Genomic DNA, 15,703 nt, shown 5'->3' on the forward strand with positions numbered 1-15,703 from the left:
AGTTTTACCTTCTCCAGAAGTGTTAATCCAGGGGCAGTAAGCAGTGTTGGCCAGAGCACAGACACCTTGCTCAGTTTCCAGATAATCGAGGACTGTCCTTTTATGAAGTACTTTGTTAGAGTCTAAGGATTTTTTTTTTTTTTTTTTTTAGTCTAAGGATTTTTATTGGGCAGCTATTGCTCTAAGAGTTGTGAGGTTCTTGATCATTTGTACTCCCAACTGGGAAGGCAAGGATCTGCCAGAGGGAGCTAATTTTGAATGCCTCCTGGTAATTCCCATTTGAGTCCTAGCACAGGACTGGAATAGAGGCCAGCAAAATCTAAGGGTTGGTAGACCATGCAGGTGGTTTTTATTTTGGTTACCCTTCTCTTGTGTCCCTTTCTTTATGTACAGCCTGACTTCAAGGTTCCCTGGGTTTAGGATTGTTAACCAGAGACTGGGAAATGGACCCTCAGGGTTAGGGTGTCTGACACCGTAGAGAGGGGGCCAAGTTTATTCTAGAGAAACTGACACATTGGAAATCAGAGGTGTGTAAGAGGCAGAACTATAGAACTACTGGCATTGTGGCATACCCAACGGTTGTTTGCAGGTTGGATTACCCCCCTTAGCAAAGGCCTGCGAGATACAGGTGATGGTGTTATCTTTCCAGGCTAGTGCCAGAATAAAGGATAGAGAAGGAGGAAGAAAGGATCTCGTGTTAAAAGTATGAAGTCTTGATCTGGTGGCTTAGGTGGAAGTAGTCTACGTTGGTGTTAGCTATTTCTTCCTAGTCAATTTGATTTTGAGGTCTTCAGCTGGTGTGTAGTTCCCAAAGTCTGAAGGAGCCCTTTTTAATTGGTAGACGTCAACCTACATCCCTGAAGTCTGGCTACCATCTAGTGGGTGAGGAAGACCTGGCGTTGTCCCTTCCAAGGAGATTCAAGGGCAATTAATATTTGTCTTTATTGATTCCAAATCAGAAGGGTGGGAGAAAATTAGAAACATTAGTTTGGAGAGTCATAGGCAGATATTTGAAGAAACTATCAGGATCCAATCTAGTTTATAGGTCTATAACAAAACCTCAAAGAAAATTAACAGTACTGGAATCTAATATCTACAAAAGTACAATTTTTCTCTCTACAGTTACCCCTATTTTTTAAGTTAAAGTTAATTACAGTAAAACTGAATTGTTTGCATTGAACTTGGCCTGTTTACTTAATAGAAATGCAGCAGGAATAATGATTAGCCATGTAAGCTCCTTTTAAGACTGCTTTGTGGAACCTGTCGTAAGGAATCAGATTGAACCCTTATAAGCCTCTGAGGCCAGGAGGCCATGCCAAGGATTTACCATCAGATTTTACCTGCAATACCAATAATTTGGGTGAATTTCTCTCTTCTCAAGGTTCCCCTAAATATCCTGAGGTGTCTGGGCCTGCCAGGAAGTGATCTTTCTTATTCATCTGGTAAGGCTGCTAGGACCCTCTTATAAGCAAAGTACCAAATGAGTTTTTTTCCTAGCAGTTTCTTAAACTGTCTGATCATATCTGAGTCTATACACATCTCTCATAAATGTGACATTTCAGTCAAGTCCTTGGTGATATAGCCCACATTTCTAATTGTGTCCTGTTACAAGGAGAAGAGAGTCTTATTGAACTTACACAAATACCTAACTATATTATCTTGAAAAGAATACTCAAGGGTTTCTGGTTTCTAGAGGGATCAGATAGGGAGAAAAAGGAAATGCTTCACCCATACCTTTGTTACAAAGGTATGCTTTGTCAAATAGCTGTAAGTCCTAGGTAGCTTTAAAAGTTTCCTTAAATCTGGAAAGGAAAAACAAAACATGGAGGAACCAGCAGTGTTTCAAACAAAAGTTCATAATCATCCTCCTTGGGTTATTCAGTCCCATTTAATTATATTCTGCTTTAATCCACTTCTTCCATTATTTCTGGAAATTCTTACTAAGGACAGTTTTATGATGATCTTAAAGTTATCAGAATCCTGTACTTGCCAAAGTTCTTTCCAAAGTCCAAGCCCATTCTCCTTGAAGGTGGAGCACATGTGCAGAAACACTTTCTAAAGAGCATCAGAGTAGAATAGTAACTCTCTGCAAGTGACAAAGACTTAAAAATACCTACTGTTAAAGAACTGATGAGAGTTCATTTGATAAGGAAATTTAGTGATTTCTGTGATAACATTTTAGGATAATAACTGGAATTGTTACTGGTAATATTCTTCTAAGACATGAAGAATAAGGAAAGCTTAATATTACTCCTTATTTGACAGTGCTTTCCATATAATTTAACATAGCAAATCCAGTTAGTTTTACATACTCTTTGTATAGAGAAAATAAATCTTGAGATGTTCCAGGAGCCCTCTGCAAAATACCAGGTAGTTCAGGATCAGAAAGACTTCATTTACACCAATAGTCCAAGAAAACTTTGTCATTTTAACAGAGAGAAAACCAAATTCTAACTTTGCACCAGTTTCTTTTTGATATTAAAACTTTTTTATTCAAATAAATTCATTTTAATCGTAGCTAACCTGACCATACATGAAATTCCTTGCCCAAAGATTCCTTTTTTAAAAACCTACATCTTTTTTACATTCACATTTTGTCCTGTGTTTTTCCTCTTTCCTATTCTGAAATAACTAGCTTCACGTTGGGACAAAATGTCTTTTCCTTCAACAAAAATGCCTCTCCATTCCTCATACCTTCTCTTACCAAAAGCACACACCCTGCTTTCCTTGGGTACAGAGATGTTTCTCTTATTATTTCCAGTAGCTTTGATTACATATTATTTAGAATTTTTAACCTTTAGAAACCTTAGTTTCTAGTGAAAACTAAAACTTAAGCACTTTAACAGGCTGTAAACTGCCTGTTGCACCAATATTTGTTATGTTGGCAAATGTATGAATATATTTAATAATTTTTAGAAGCATACGTTTCTGTTTAGACTACCAAGGAAAGCTCCATGAGACATCAGACAAAGTCAGCCATCATCCTGTTATTTTTCCTGTTGATGATATAAGATAGATATCATATGAATATATGACAATTTACATTATGATAAATGAGGTTGTTTGATTAGTAAACATATGTAGAATAAATGTATGTCTGCATTAAATTCAGTACGGACAACGCTGAAGACATGTCTATTTTAATTAAACCAAGAAACTTAAATTAACTTTAACACCAAGTATTTTCCCAGAAAGTGTGAACCTGAAAGGCATTTGAGGTTAGTTTCTCTTATAGTTCTGAGAATTTTAGGAATACTTACATCATATAAATGCTTGTTTGTTTTTAAGCCAATTAAATAGAGCTCTTTTGCATATTAATTTTGGCAGTACCATTCAGAGGAAGAGAATCCTACACATCTACAACACACATATGTATAGACAAATGTAATTGTGTAGACATATGCAAACAGAGACCTTATAGCTTTCACTTTAAAATTTTAGCAGTAAGATGAGTATGATAATGCAAAACTCCTTAGTTTATAAAGGATCATTTGGATCCAAGTCAGGCTTCTGGGAGATGAAATAAGGTTATCTAGATGTCTAAAGCTTTTTCTACCAATATTTGTATGAAAGACACTTAAGATTTGTAGCTGTCCTTAAAAGTAATTGTATGGAAGCTGTGGATCAGATTTGGGATAAGGGAGCTTCTGTAGCAATTTTTATTTGTGAAAAACCTCCCCCGATTTTTTTTCTTCAGTCCTAGGAATTGGGGATGGTCTAGATAAGAGTTTTTAGGTAAAGCATTTACCTCTCAAAGGCACAGGGAAAGAACTTAAGTTCTTCTAAGAAGTACTTTTGTTCCCTAGGGTCAGAATTTTCACAATCCTTACAAGCCTTTTGAGAAAAGTAGGAGAGGTTTAGAAATTAGTAAAAAGGACAGGTGGACTTTAAATTGTTTCTGGAGCTGCATTTCTGGTTTTGCAAAGACTCGTAAGATAAGGACAGTTGGTTTTAATATCTCAAGGAATTGGGCTGTAACTTAAATGATACCATAGGCTGGCCCACTCATTTAAGCCACATTATCTGCAGTTTGCTTTTTTTTTAACATCAGGGAGAAGATTTCCAACTAAAATAAAAAAGATTGAGGTTCTGGATTTAGAGCTGTTTGTCTTTGCAGTGTTTTAGTAAATCCCTCCACAAAGGCTTCAGAAGTTTTTTCTTTTCCTCTGGATATGTAGTTTTATTTTAGCTTAGGGGAGAAGCAATTCCTGTCAGGCTCTGATTATCAGCTTCCAATTTGGCCAACTTCTGACCAGTGTTATTTTTAAAAAGTCCTTTCAGGGGCTCCTGGCCAGCTCAGTTGGTAGAGTGTGGGACTCTTGATCTCAGGGTTGTCAGTTAAAGCCCCATGTTGGGTGTAGATATTGCTTTAAAAAAATCCTTTCAAATATTTTGTCAAATTTGAGCTGGGACAAACAGTAAATATTCCTGGTAGTCTTAAACGATCCTTTGGACTCAAGAGGCCTTCCCAGGAAGGATGCAAAAGACATTTTCTTTTCCTCTCTCTACTGCTTACTCTAGAGAGGTATCAGAAAGATATCTGACTCTAGAATGAAGTCTCAGCTTAGCTGGCTTCTGCCAATCTTTAAGAATCCCATCTGTAGGGATCCCTGGGTGGCGCAGCGGTTTAGCGCCTGCCTTTGGCCCAGGGTGCGATCCTGGAGACCCGGGATCGAGTCCCATGTCGGGCTCCCCGTGCATGGAGCCTGCTTCTCCCTCTGCCTATGTCTCTGCCTCTCTCTCTCTGTGTGTGACTATCATAAATAAATAAAAATTTAAAGAAAAAAAGAATCCCATCTGTAGACTCTGAGTGGGGTTTAAAGTAGAGAGTGTAGCTCCAGTGTCTACCAGAATTTGGTAAGGGTTTTCAATTAGTTCTTATTTCAGGTTCCACTTAGCTATTTAAGAGAATAGCATAGCACTTTTATGTTTTTTTTTTTAATTTATGATAGTCACAGAGAGAGAGAGAGAGAGAGAGAGGCAGAGACACAGGCAGAGGGAGAAGCAGGCTCCATGCACCGGGAGCCCGACGTGGGATTCCATCCCAGGTCTCCAGGATCGCGCCCTGGGCCAAAGGCAGGCGCCAAACCGCTGCGCCACCCAGGGATCCCCTTACCAGAAAATCCCTCAGCCTCTGACCAGTAGGGGCCTTCCTTCTGAGGCAGATAAGGGGGCATTCAAGTTGATGTTGAAGAATGTGAACTAAACCTTTAAGAAAACCTTTTTTTCTGTTGTCCCTGTTGATTGCAAATGAAACATTGATTTCCTGGCCAGTTTTTTTTTGTTGTTGTTGTTGTTGTTTTAAAGATTTTATTTATTTATTCATGAGAGGCAGAGACAGAGGCAGAGAAACAGGCTTCCCACAGGGAGCCTAATGCGGGACTCAATCTCAGGACCCCAGGATCACTCCCTGAGCCAAAGGCAGCCATTCAACCACTGAGCCACCCACATGCCCCTCCTGCCAGTTTTTTGATGATGCAGCCCTGGGAGGGTGCAATACAGAAGACCTAGGTGTTGTTTTGTTTTGTTTTGTTTTTTTGTTTGTTTAAGAGAGAGGGAGCGTGTGAGCAGGGGGAGGGACAGAGGTAGAGGGCAAGAGAATCCCAAGCAGCTCCACACTCAGCACAGAGCCTGGCACAGAGTTCATCCCACAACCCTCAGATCACGACCCAAGCCAAAATCTAGGGTTGGACACTCAACCAACTGAGCCATCCAAATACCCCTAGGTGGTGTTTAGACACCTCTTGTGTCTAATTTTTCATTAGCTTATTTGCAGTGAAACTTTCAGTGAAGCTATTTTGGAATCTTGAAGCCTTTTTGGAAGCTTTTATGCATCAAGTAAAATAGGTATCTTGTTCTATTTGTTTGATTTGGGAATCCTTGCTTTTAAGTGTACTTCTTTAAAAAAGGATCTGGTTCAATTGGAATGTTCCCCATATTGGCCTTTGTAATTCTAGGTTGTCTTTGGTAAGATCTTGCCATTTTCGTAGATATTTATAGCTTCCCAAACCATAGTCCTTAGTCATTAAATAAGCAGATTGCTGGAAGGTGGCGCACTGAACTCTGGAATTTAAGGGTTATTTTTAAATTTTTATTTATTAATTTTTATTTTGTTAAAGCTAAGGCTTTGATTCTCTTGGAGCCAACCTAGTACCTAAGGGGAATGCACTGCTTGCTGGCTTGGTGATTATAAGGTGTTTTACAGGGTACTTCATCACATGGAAATTTTCTTGAGGTTGCAGGTGCCCTAGTGTCAATCTGGCTCATTCTGTAACCAATTTATTCTTAAATTGGGAGACTAGCTTAAGACCCAGGAGTCTCAAGAGTTAGGTAGAATGCGTTCTGATTGCTTTTAAATGCTCAGTTGTGCCCACTGGTTTTGTGGATTTGGGCTTCTGAGGCTAACAGTAGCCTTCATCTACACAAATCACATCAGACCCAGTCTGAGCCTGGTTGGTAACCACCACCGATTCCTAACATGGACCTGGGGCTGGGGCAAGGACTAAAGCAGCAGACTCCAAGGAATGGGCCCTGTGGGCTGGGATCCTAAACAAATGAGGAACTGTGAACTGAGCCACCAGCAGCTCCCAAGGTGGAATCTGAGGATTGAACCAAGGGCTGGGGATTTCAATAAGATGGGGAACTGTGGAAAGCCGGTTAGATGGGGAGCCATCTAACTGCCAATTAGTACAGAGAGCGGAGCTGAGCACTGAGAGGAACTTACCAATGGCCCGTGGAGAACAGCAAGAAGGAGAGCTCAAAGGGGTCATGGGTGCCATACCTGTATTTTTGTTTCTCCATGTTATCGGAAGTTTCCTTCGGATCCCACAGTTGTCACTACATATGTTGAAAGACAAAATTCAACTGAGTAAATTGTAAAGTTCTTATTGGCTTTATTCAACAATTCATGAACTGGGTGGTAGCATCCCATCTAGCAAATAGAAAGGAGCTCAGGGGAGGTGTACAGAGTGAAAGGCTTTTACAGTCAGAAGGGGGAGGGGCAAGGAAGTCACTAGCAGAGAGAGGATTGTTTCAGGCAAGGTCACCTTCCTTTGGGGGATGGCAGGGGTCTGTCAGGCAGACCACCTCATTAGTGCTGACCAGGTAGTTCCAGACTGACTAGTTAAGATTACATTCCCAGGACAGGCTGGAAATACAGTTAGGCTAGGTATTGAGTCCCTGTTGGTGATGTGACCTTAGTGCAAGGGATGCCATTTTGGACCTGTTTCATTTTTAACATAGTCAGTTTTTATCAAGTGAACAAACATTCTGTTGTACTTCTTAGTCATTGGTGACTTAAGTCAGTTGATGACTGTCTTTCCTTTCTCCTCTAATCTCCATGTCCATTTCTTGGTCCATTTATCTTTCCATTTCTTTTCCATGAAATGTATCAGACAAGAATGTTCTTCACGGACTTTAGTAAATCCCTTTAAATTTGGGGTATAGTCGGTAGGGATTCATGGATATATAACTCTTAACTGCTTTTCTACATGGAAATATAGCTGGTTCTGGCGGCTCTCTGATTTGTGGTTTGTAATCTGAAAAAAATATACAAGAGCTGTGATTTGAAATTCTGGTTCATCAGTAAGAACTCTTGAGTTATATCTTTTACGTCTCCTCATGAGCTAAGGGAGAGCTGGGGTAACTACCTGGATGCCAATCCTGACAAGGATAACTGAGGAGACTGTTCTCCTGTGGCGAGCCCTTAACCTGGACCCACTCTGTGGTATCCAGTCTAGGAAATGCCACTGTGTAGCTTAAAAATTCACACTGAGTAGGTGCTTCTCACAATGCTTTTTTAGAACTAGAATGTGAGAAATTTTTTAGGCTTTCTGCTTTGTGTTGTGATTTTCCATTTTTATACACAGTCACTCTCACTAAGGGTTTGGATTTTTAATAAACTTCAGGTGCAAAAGTATTTTTCTTCATCTCAAATTCTCATTTTCCATCCAATTAAATTAGGTTCTCTCATCTCAGGACAAGTTTGACTCATTTTGTGATACTGCTCCTCAGGTTCTATTTGTAAAATGGAACACAGTCAGGCTGTGCCTCCTACAGACTGATCCTGTAAGGGGAGCTGTTTCAGTTGTTGCCAATCGAAATTTCAACTATCTTACTCAGTCCCGCAAACTACATAGAACAATGCCTGAAGAATTCCTTAATTCTAGACTTAATATAAAGTTGACAAAAGTATTTGAGAACAAATGCCCTGAGATGAGGGTTAAAGTTTATTATGCACAGTTGCTTAAATGTAAATTAGACAGCTATTAATAGTAATCAGTGGATTAGTAACCAGCTTGCATCCCTCCTCACTAAAGATCAGATGACAATTCCTGATATTCCTGATCAGCCTGGTGTAGAGAATAGTGCTTTCAGGCTGGTCTGAATGTTCTTCTCCATCACCAGCAGCGGGGCTTCTTGGGATATCTTACCAGCTTGGGGCCCATGCTATATGAAGTGAGATGTGCACATCTGACTTCAGAGGAGTTATCTTAGCCTGGGCGTATGTACTTGCTTAAAACACAGTGAGTATCAACTTTCACATATTCTGCTTTTGAGCAGACCAGCCCATGCTTTTTTTTTTTCTAAATAGCTCATACCCTGACACTCTTGTCATGCACCAGAATGGGCCTTTGTGAGGCAGTCAGTGTGCACACATGTTGAGTTACTGTATGCAGGGCTCTCAGGCAGCCAGAGTTCTGGTTCAGCTGCACCATCCCTGCATGCAAGGCTTGTTTGTGTAGTTATTTGAATATTTGGCTGTACTTTGCCTTGATTCTTTTTTTTTTTTTTAAGATTTTATTTATTCATTCATGAGAGACACACAGAGAGAGAGGCAGAGACACAGGCAGAGGGAGAAGCAGGCTCCATGCAGGGAGCCCAATGCGGGACTCTATCCCGGGACTCCAGGATCATGCCCTGGGCCGAAGGCAGGCACTAAACCACTGAGCCACCCAGGGATCCCAATTCTTTTTTTTTTTTTAAGATTTTATTTATTTATAAGAGCATGAGGAGGGAGGAGAGAGGGAGAAGCAGACTCCTCACTAAGTAGTAGGGAGCCTGACACAGGACTTGATCCTGGGACCTTGAGATTATGAGCTGAGCTGAAGGCAGATGCTGAACTAACTGAGCCACCCAAATCCCCCTTTTGCCTTGATTCTTTAATAAAAATGAGTAAAACACTGGGGCACCTGAGTGGCTCATTCAGTGAAGTGTCCAGCTCTCGATTTTGGCTCAGAATCATGGGATGGAACCCAGTGTCTGGCTCCATGGTTAGCACAGAGTCTACTTAAGAGTCTCTCCCTCTACCCCTACCCCCCCCTTGCATCTTGTATTCTCTCTAAGAAAAAAAATTAGTAAAATAGATGCGTGCCACTCAGAAGTGTCAGTCTTTTTAAAATTTTTTTAAGATTCTCTTTATTTATTTGAAAGAGAGAGAGAGAGCAAGTATACACAAGTGAGGGGGAAGTGCAGAGGGAGAGGGACAAGCAGACTCCCCACTGAGCAGGGACCCTGATGCAGGGGCTCCATCCCAGAGATCATGACCAGAGCCAAAGGCAGACACTTAACCAACTGAGCCACCCAGGTGCCCCCAGGAGTATCAGTCTTTAAGAGTTAATACAGTCAGGAACAGGAGAGGTTGGAACATTTTATAGTCTTTCACTTCATTTGGACATTTGTTGGACCTAAGCCAGTCCCCTGTATTCAGTTATGAAAGAAAAATAAGGAACAGTATAAAATACTGGAAAGTCTGGGTGAAAAGGGCAGATGTAATTAGAGGTTTTGTAATTAATTTAATATTCTGAGATGGAACTCCCCTAGTAAGATGGAAGTCATTTGTTTATCTGGCTTTGACTTTCAGATATGTTTTCAGAAAATCTTCAGCATGAAGTCTTTATGCAGTGTGTCCGACCCCTTGGTTTTTATGGAAGGCCTTCTGCTCTGCAGAGCCGACAAGGAAGGCTGCCGGCATCTCTGGTTTGCCTGCGTTCTGTCTGGTGTGATGAGAACGAGAGAGAGAGAGAGAGAGAGAGTGTGTGTGTGTGTGTGTGTGGTGGGGATAGTGGCAGCACAGAGGAGTCTCCTAGTTGAACCTCTTAGTGTTGTCATTGCTTATTAAGATTCTTTTTTTAAAAAATCTTTATTTCTTTTAAGAGAGAGAGTACACAAGTAAGGAGGGGCAAAGGTTGAAGGAGAGGGAGAATCCCAAGCAGGCTCCATTCCCAGAGCAGAGCCTGACATGGGGCTCTATCTCACGACCCCAAGATCATGACCTGAGCCAAAAATCAAGCCACCCAAGCACCCCATTGCTAATGATCTCTTTAAAACAAAGAAACCCAGATGCCTGGGTGGCTCGGTGGTTGAGCTTCTGCTTTTGGCTTAGGTCGTGATCCCAGGGTCCTGGGATGGAGTTCCCCATTGGGCTCCCTGCATGGAGCCTGTTTCTCCCTCTCCCTGGGTCTCTGCCTTTCTCTGTGTCTCTCATGAACAAATAAAATCTTTTTTTAAAAAAATAATAAAGAAGCCCCATCTTTGACATTCTTCTGACTCATATTATCTGCATCTGAGTTATATTCTCTAGAAACTTAAATGATTTTGAAATCAGTGCCTGTGATAATGTGGCTCTGTTATCATTTGTCCAGCTATTCCCTAATTAAGGACTTAGAGTTCATTTCTAAGTATTGTACTCCAAGGTATGCAATAAGCATCCTTCTCTGTATGTTATGAAGCTTTTGACTTTATAAGTAGATTACTCGAGGTGGAAGTAACGGGTCAAATGATGTGTACATTTTAAGACTTAATAGATATCCTTCCCAAAAAGGCATAGCAATTTTTACTCCCTCCAGCCATGTAGAGAAATGCCTTTATTTCTCATCTAAAATTCTTGCTGGTTGAAGAGGTGGGAAAAGGCATTTCATTTTGCTCTAATTTGCACTTTGTGGACTACTCACGAGCTCGAGCAACTTGATGTAGAGTTGTTCCCCATTTGCATTTCTTGAGTCGATTGCTCCCTTTTCTCCTGAGCTGCTTTCTTACTAATTTGAAAGAACTTTTTGTCCATTAAGCATATTTACTTTTTGTTGTGTGTGTTGCAGATATTTCTTTCTCAGCCTTTTTGTCTTTTGACTTTGTAAATAGTGTCATGTTGCCATAAACTTTTAAAACTTTTAAATGTTATTTGTATGGCTCTTCTTTATGCCACCTACTTTCCTCACTTAATGCTAGTTTTTTTCCCCTCCCTAAATTGATCCCATGGTATTTTAGAGTTTCTGTTGTTAATGTGGATTGGATTTTTTTTTTCTTTTTCTAGTTCAGCTGGATATAGCTGACATAGAGAAAAGCTGTTCATTTGAATATACTTGTTTTGTTTGCAGGTCGCTAAATTCTTTCTAGCTTTGAGTCTATTGAGTTTCTAAGCATAGTCACATCATCTCCAAACAAAGATAATTTTATCACCTTCCAGTGCCTACTCCATTTTTTTTTCTTTTGCAGTACAACGAGCTCTGGGATTTCCGTTAAAGTTATTAAACCTCTTTTATGGGTGAAAATCACATCCAGTGTGGAGCCCAGCTGCATCAGGAGCTGTGTTGCTCTGTGCCATGGCCTTCCTGTATGGCATCCTCACATCTCTGCACAGCCAGGGTTGTGTAGGCTCCTTCCTTCCCAGCTGGATTCTGAGCTCTTTGAAGTTGGGCATCATGTCTCTTATGTCCCTCCCGGAGCTTGGCAGAGAAGCAGGCACCTAATAAATATGTTGGGACTATCAAGTGCAGGGACAGAGCCCCTCGTCTCTTCTTCCTTGCAGCTGGCTCTGACATCTCTCACCCTGTGGAGTTTAGACTTTGGAGCCTCTGCACCAGCGACGTTCTCCCTTCTCAGACTTTATCAGCATCACCTGGAGAGCTTGTTAAAACACAGATGGTGGGGTCACTGCTAACGTTGCAGATTTAGCAGGTCTGGATCCCAGAATTTTGCATTTTTTACCAGCTTAGATGCTGCTGGTCCGGGCAATACAGTTTGAGAACCACTGCACTAGGCTAATTGGTGACTTTGTGGATGGAAGGCTAAGAATTTGTTGTGTGAAAAAGCCAGATTCTTGTGGTGATCCAAATTCTCCAGTAACCAGGTCCCCCTTCACTTCATCCCAGGAGCTTCTGCCCCAGGCCCTGTCCCTCCATGTGAGTCTCTGCACTGAAAGAGTGTGTGTTAGGGGACACACAGTATTCCTCTTTCACAGGATGGGAGATTTTGAAATGAAATCTACTTTTTTAGGTTTAATGAAAATTGACTCCCCTTTCCACCCTCTCAGCCTCTGCACTTAGATACCTTCATGAAAACAGAATCATACATCGGGATCTAAAGCCAGAAAACATCGTCCTGCAGCAAGGAGAGCAAAGAGTGAGTGACCTTCCTGGAAAAGTCCTCAGGGGACTGCCTCAGGGAGCTGCTCTGGTAGAAAAAGAACACCCTTTATATCTTTGTTTATAATTGCATTTCCTTGACTTTGTATTTGCTTTGATTCTCTGGGAACACTTTTTGATTTGAAATGGAGTTCAGCAAAAAGCTCTTGCTTGCAGATGGAGGCAAGTCTGAATGGATCACATTGTTAATTGCCCAAGTTGCAGGAATCTGATAAGGCAAATAATGTTTCTCTTCCCACCTCCACCCCAGCCTTTGGGACCAGTACCTCTTAGAAATAGACTTTCTGTTTCCTGTGTGTTTGAGAGCACAATGTTTGATGCTAACCTGGAAACCAGCTCTCAACTTGCATTGGATGTGACACAGAGGAGGCATTTGGAGCTGGCACCTGCCCATAGAGCCTGACCCAGCCTTCAGTCTCCCCAGAGCTCTTTGGGACCCTCCTCAGGGGCTCTCCTGCTTGGATGTGGGGGTTACCTCCCCACACAGCACCACACCTTGGCACTGTGCCCTTTCACAGCCTTGTTTTGTTTGGCTGGGGGTGACAAGCAAGGGGTCTGCTGAGTGGAATATAGTAATATAGTAATCCAACTCAGTCCATCAACATTTTTGGGCCTGACCCGTGACTATTCATAGGGCTCACTTTTGTTTTGGTTCATACCCATTCTTGCCAGTGTTCTAAGATTTGAGAACTAAGGGTATTTCCTGAGAAGGTCTTTAACCTCATAAAGTTCAGATTTAGCAGTCTTGAGGGCTGGGCCATAGTCCATTCATATTGATCTTCCACTAGTGATTAGTTGCAGAGCCAAGGAGAACACGTATCTTTTTTTCAGCCTTTTTACTGTGCATGTTTTCTCTTGCCTTATATCTGCCATATTGAAGGGAGCCTTCTTTGGTGGTTCTTAGGAACTCAGGATCTAATGCTACTGGGGAATTCAGAAATATCCTCTGCTCTTGTCAGCAATCAGTTCTTATAAGAAGACAGTGTATTTTCATAATCCTCCAATTTCTCCTCTTTTTTTTCTTTTTCCAGTTAATACACAAAATTATTGACCTAGGATATGCCAAGGAACTGGATCAGGGCAGTCTTTGTACTTCCTTTGTGGGGACCCTGCAATACTTGGTAAGAAATGAGATTTAGATTTATGTGTTTGCTTATCAGCTTCTTTCTGATGGCTGAACTTGAGCGGCTCTTCTCTTTCCTTGCCTTCTAGCATCTAAATCTTGCCACCTCTTTAGACGGTTCCCAAATATATAGGAATTGTTGTATGACAGAGATATAATCTGTTCAAGTCAGCACTTTTTTTTTTTTAATTTGAGAGAGGATGAGAGAAAGTGTGTGCTCGAGTGGAGAGGAGCAGAAGGAGAGGGGGAAGCAGACTCCCTGCTGAGCAGGGAGCCCCATAAGGGACTTGATCCCAGGACCCTGAGATCATGACCTGAGCCAAAGGCAGATGCTTAACTGACTGAGCCACCCAGGTGTGCCTCAAGTTAGCACTTTTTGCCAGTGGAGGCCCAATGGAAGGATATGGTTATCTTCTTTGATATCAGAAGGCTTTGCTAGTATGTGCCCTTCTACACATCCCATAATGTCTTGGGTTTCAATATTTTATCTGAAAATAAAGAGTTTAAACTAGATCCATGCTGGTCCGTAGAAGCCACAGTTTCCATGTGGTGTCTCGGCCACCAAGAAGGAGCCGAGTTCCTATTTGTACATCATTTGGTCTAAATATTGGGGTTCTATTTTAGTCACTCATTCACTCAGTAAATACCGACTGAGTATTATAGTTTGTGTCTGTGTGCCAGGCACTGTGCTGGGAGCTGGCGATGCAATGGGACTGAGACTGGCATTTCCTTGGTCTTTAGGAGCTTGGAGTTTGGTGAGAGAGCAGGCATTACCCCCCACACTTACACAGAAACTAAGAAACTACAATTGTGACAAGTGCTACAAAGGGAAAGGGTGGGGTGTTATAAAAATATGTATTAGGAGGACCTCACCTAGTCTGGGACTGGAAGGGGCTGGAGGTAGGGAAAATGAGAAGGGATTGAAGCAAAGGATGTAGTCCATGAGGACCAGAAAGACACTGAAGGGTTTAAATTTGGAGAGGGATTGAGATTACCCCTTGAAAAGATGAGTCTTGATGCATTGTGGAGGATGAATTGCATTGAAGAAGAGTAAATAGCGGGTAAGTAGTAAGGAGGCTGTTGTGATAATAAGCTCAGAGCTGGTGGTAGCATTGAGGATGTAGAAAATAAGTCAAGAAATGCCTAGCAAACATTCTATGGTCTCATTCATTTGGGGAATATAAAAAATAGTGAAAGGGAATAAAGGGGAAAGGAGAAAAAATGAGTAGGAAATACCAGAAAGGGAGACAGAACATGAGAGACTCCTAACTCTGGGAAACAAACAAGGGGTGGTGGAAAGGGAGATGGGCGGGGGGTGGGGGTGACTGGGTGACGGGCACTGAGGGGGGCACTTGATGAGATGAGCACTGGGTGTTATGCTATATGTTGGCAAATTGAACTCCAATAAAAAAATAAAAAATAAATTAAAAAAAAAATTTAAAATTAAAATAAAAAAAAAAAAAAAGAAATGCCTAGCAAGAGGCTCAATAAGACTTGGTAATAGATTGCTTGTGGATGGTAACAACCAGTAAAATTTTGGTTGATCGAGGGGTCTGCAGTTTAATGAACAAACAAAAAAAGGTTGAAAGCCACTGGGCTAAATAAGCTTAAATATTTTATCTAGTTCTTAAAAAATAAGAAGAAATTCTTTGATGTCTCTTTGAGTGCATTTATACTTCCTGCTTATCCTACCAACTAGGGTAACAGGCTCCATCGCTTTATGACCTGCTCTCTGGATAGAGGTCTCAGAGTGGTGACCCATGGGGGGCTGTGATTTAGGCTCCTGCCCTGTGTCCATATCATGTAATTACATAGGTCCTACTGAGCATACTCTGGGAGCCTCACGGGCTCAGCAGGAGTGACGTGAGGTGACCCCGTACTCTGACCAGGATGCTCAGTCAAATCTTCACCTTTAAAAACTAAAGCTTCTGTCTATAACCAGATACAGAGATTGATCTGACCCTTCCCCAATTTTTCCTCGTGTTTGGCACTCCTTGACCCTTCCATAAGGGTCACACTTCTAGCCAGACAGTCCATGGTCCTGTCTCCCTGCCTGGGCTTGTGATGGTCCTTTCTGGAATGTCCCTTCGCAGACACTTATGTGAGGAGCCTTCTTCTGACCCAGGTTCTGTTCTGTGCTTCAAAGCTTTGCTTGGTT

At 41.5% G+C, this 15,703-nt stretch overlaps 1 protein-coding gene across 2 annotated transcripts in view; it reads left to right on the forward strand.

Moving 5' to 3' along the window:
* Positions 1 to 15,703, forward strand: part of IKBKB (inhibitor of nuclear factor kappa B kinase subunit beta) — a 61,129-nt gene that overhangs the window by 23,966 nt on the left and 21,460 nt on the right. For both annotated transcript variants that reach the window (XM_041752616.1, XM_041752617.1), the window contains exons 6-7: positions 12,311 to 12,399; positions 13,454 to 13,543. In XM_041752616.1, coding sequence (XP_041608550.1) covers positions 12,311 to 12,399; positions 13,454 to 13,543 — 179 coding nt within the window. The remainder of the gene's footprint in view (positions 1 to 12,310; positions 12,400 to 13,453; positions 13,544 to 15,703) is intronic.

This window comes from Vulpes lagopus, chromosome 4 (assembly GCF_018345385.1).
Source record: "Vulpes lagopus strain Blue_001 chromosome 4, ASM1834538v1, whole genome shotgun sequence".
Taxonomy (NCBI): domain Eukaryota; kingdom Metazoa; phylum Chordata; class Mammalia; order Carnivora; family Canidae; genus Vulpes; species Vulpes lagopus.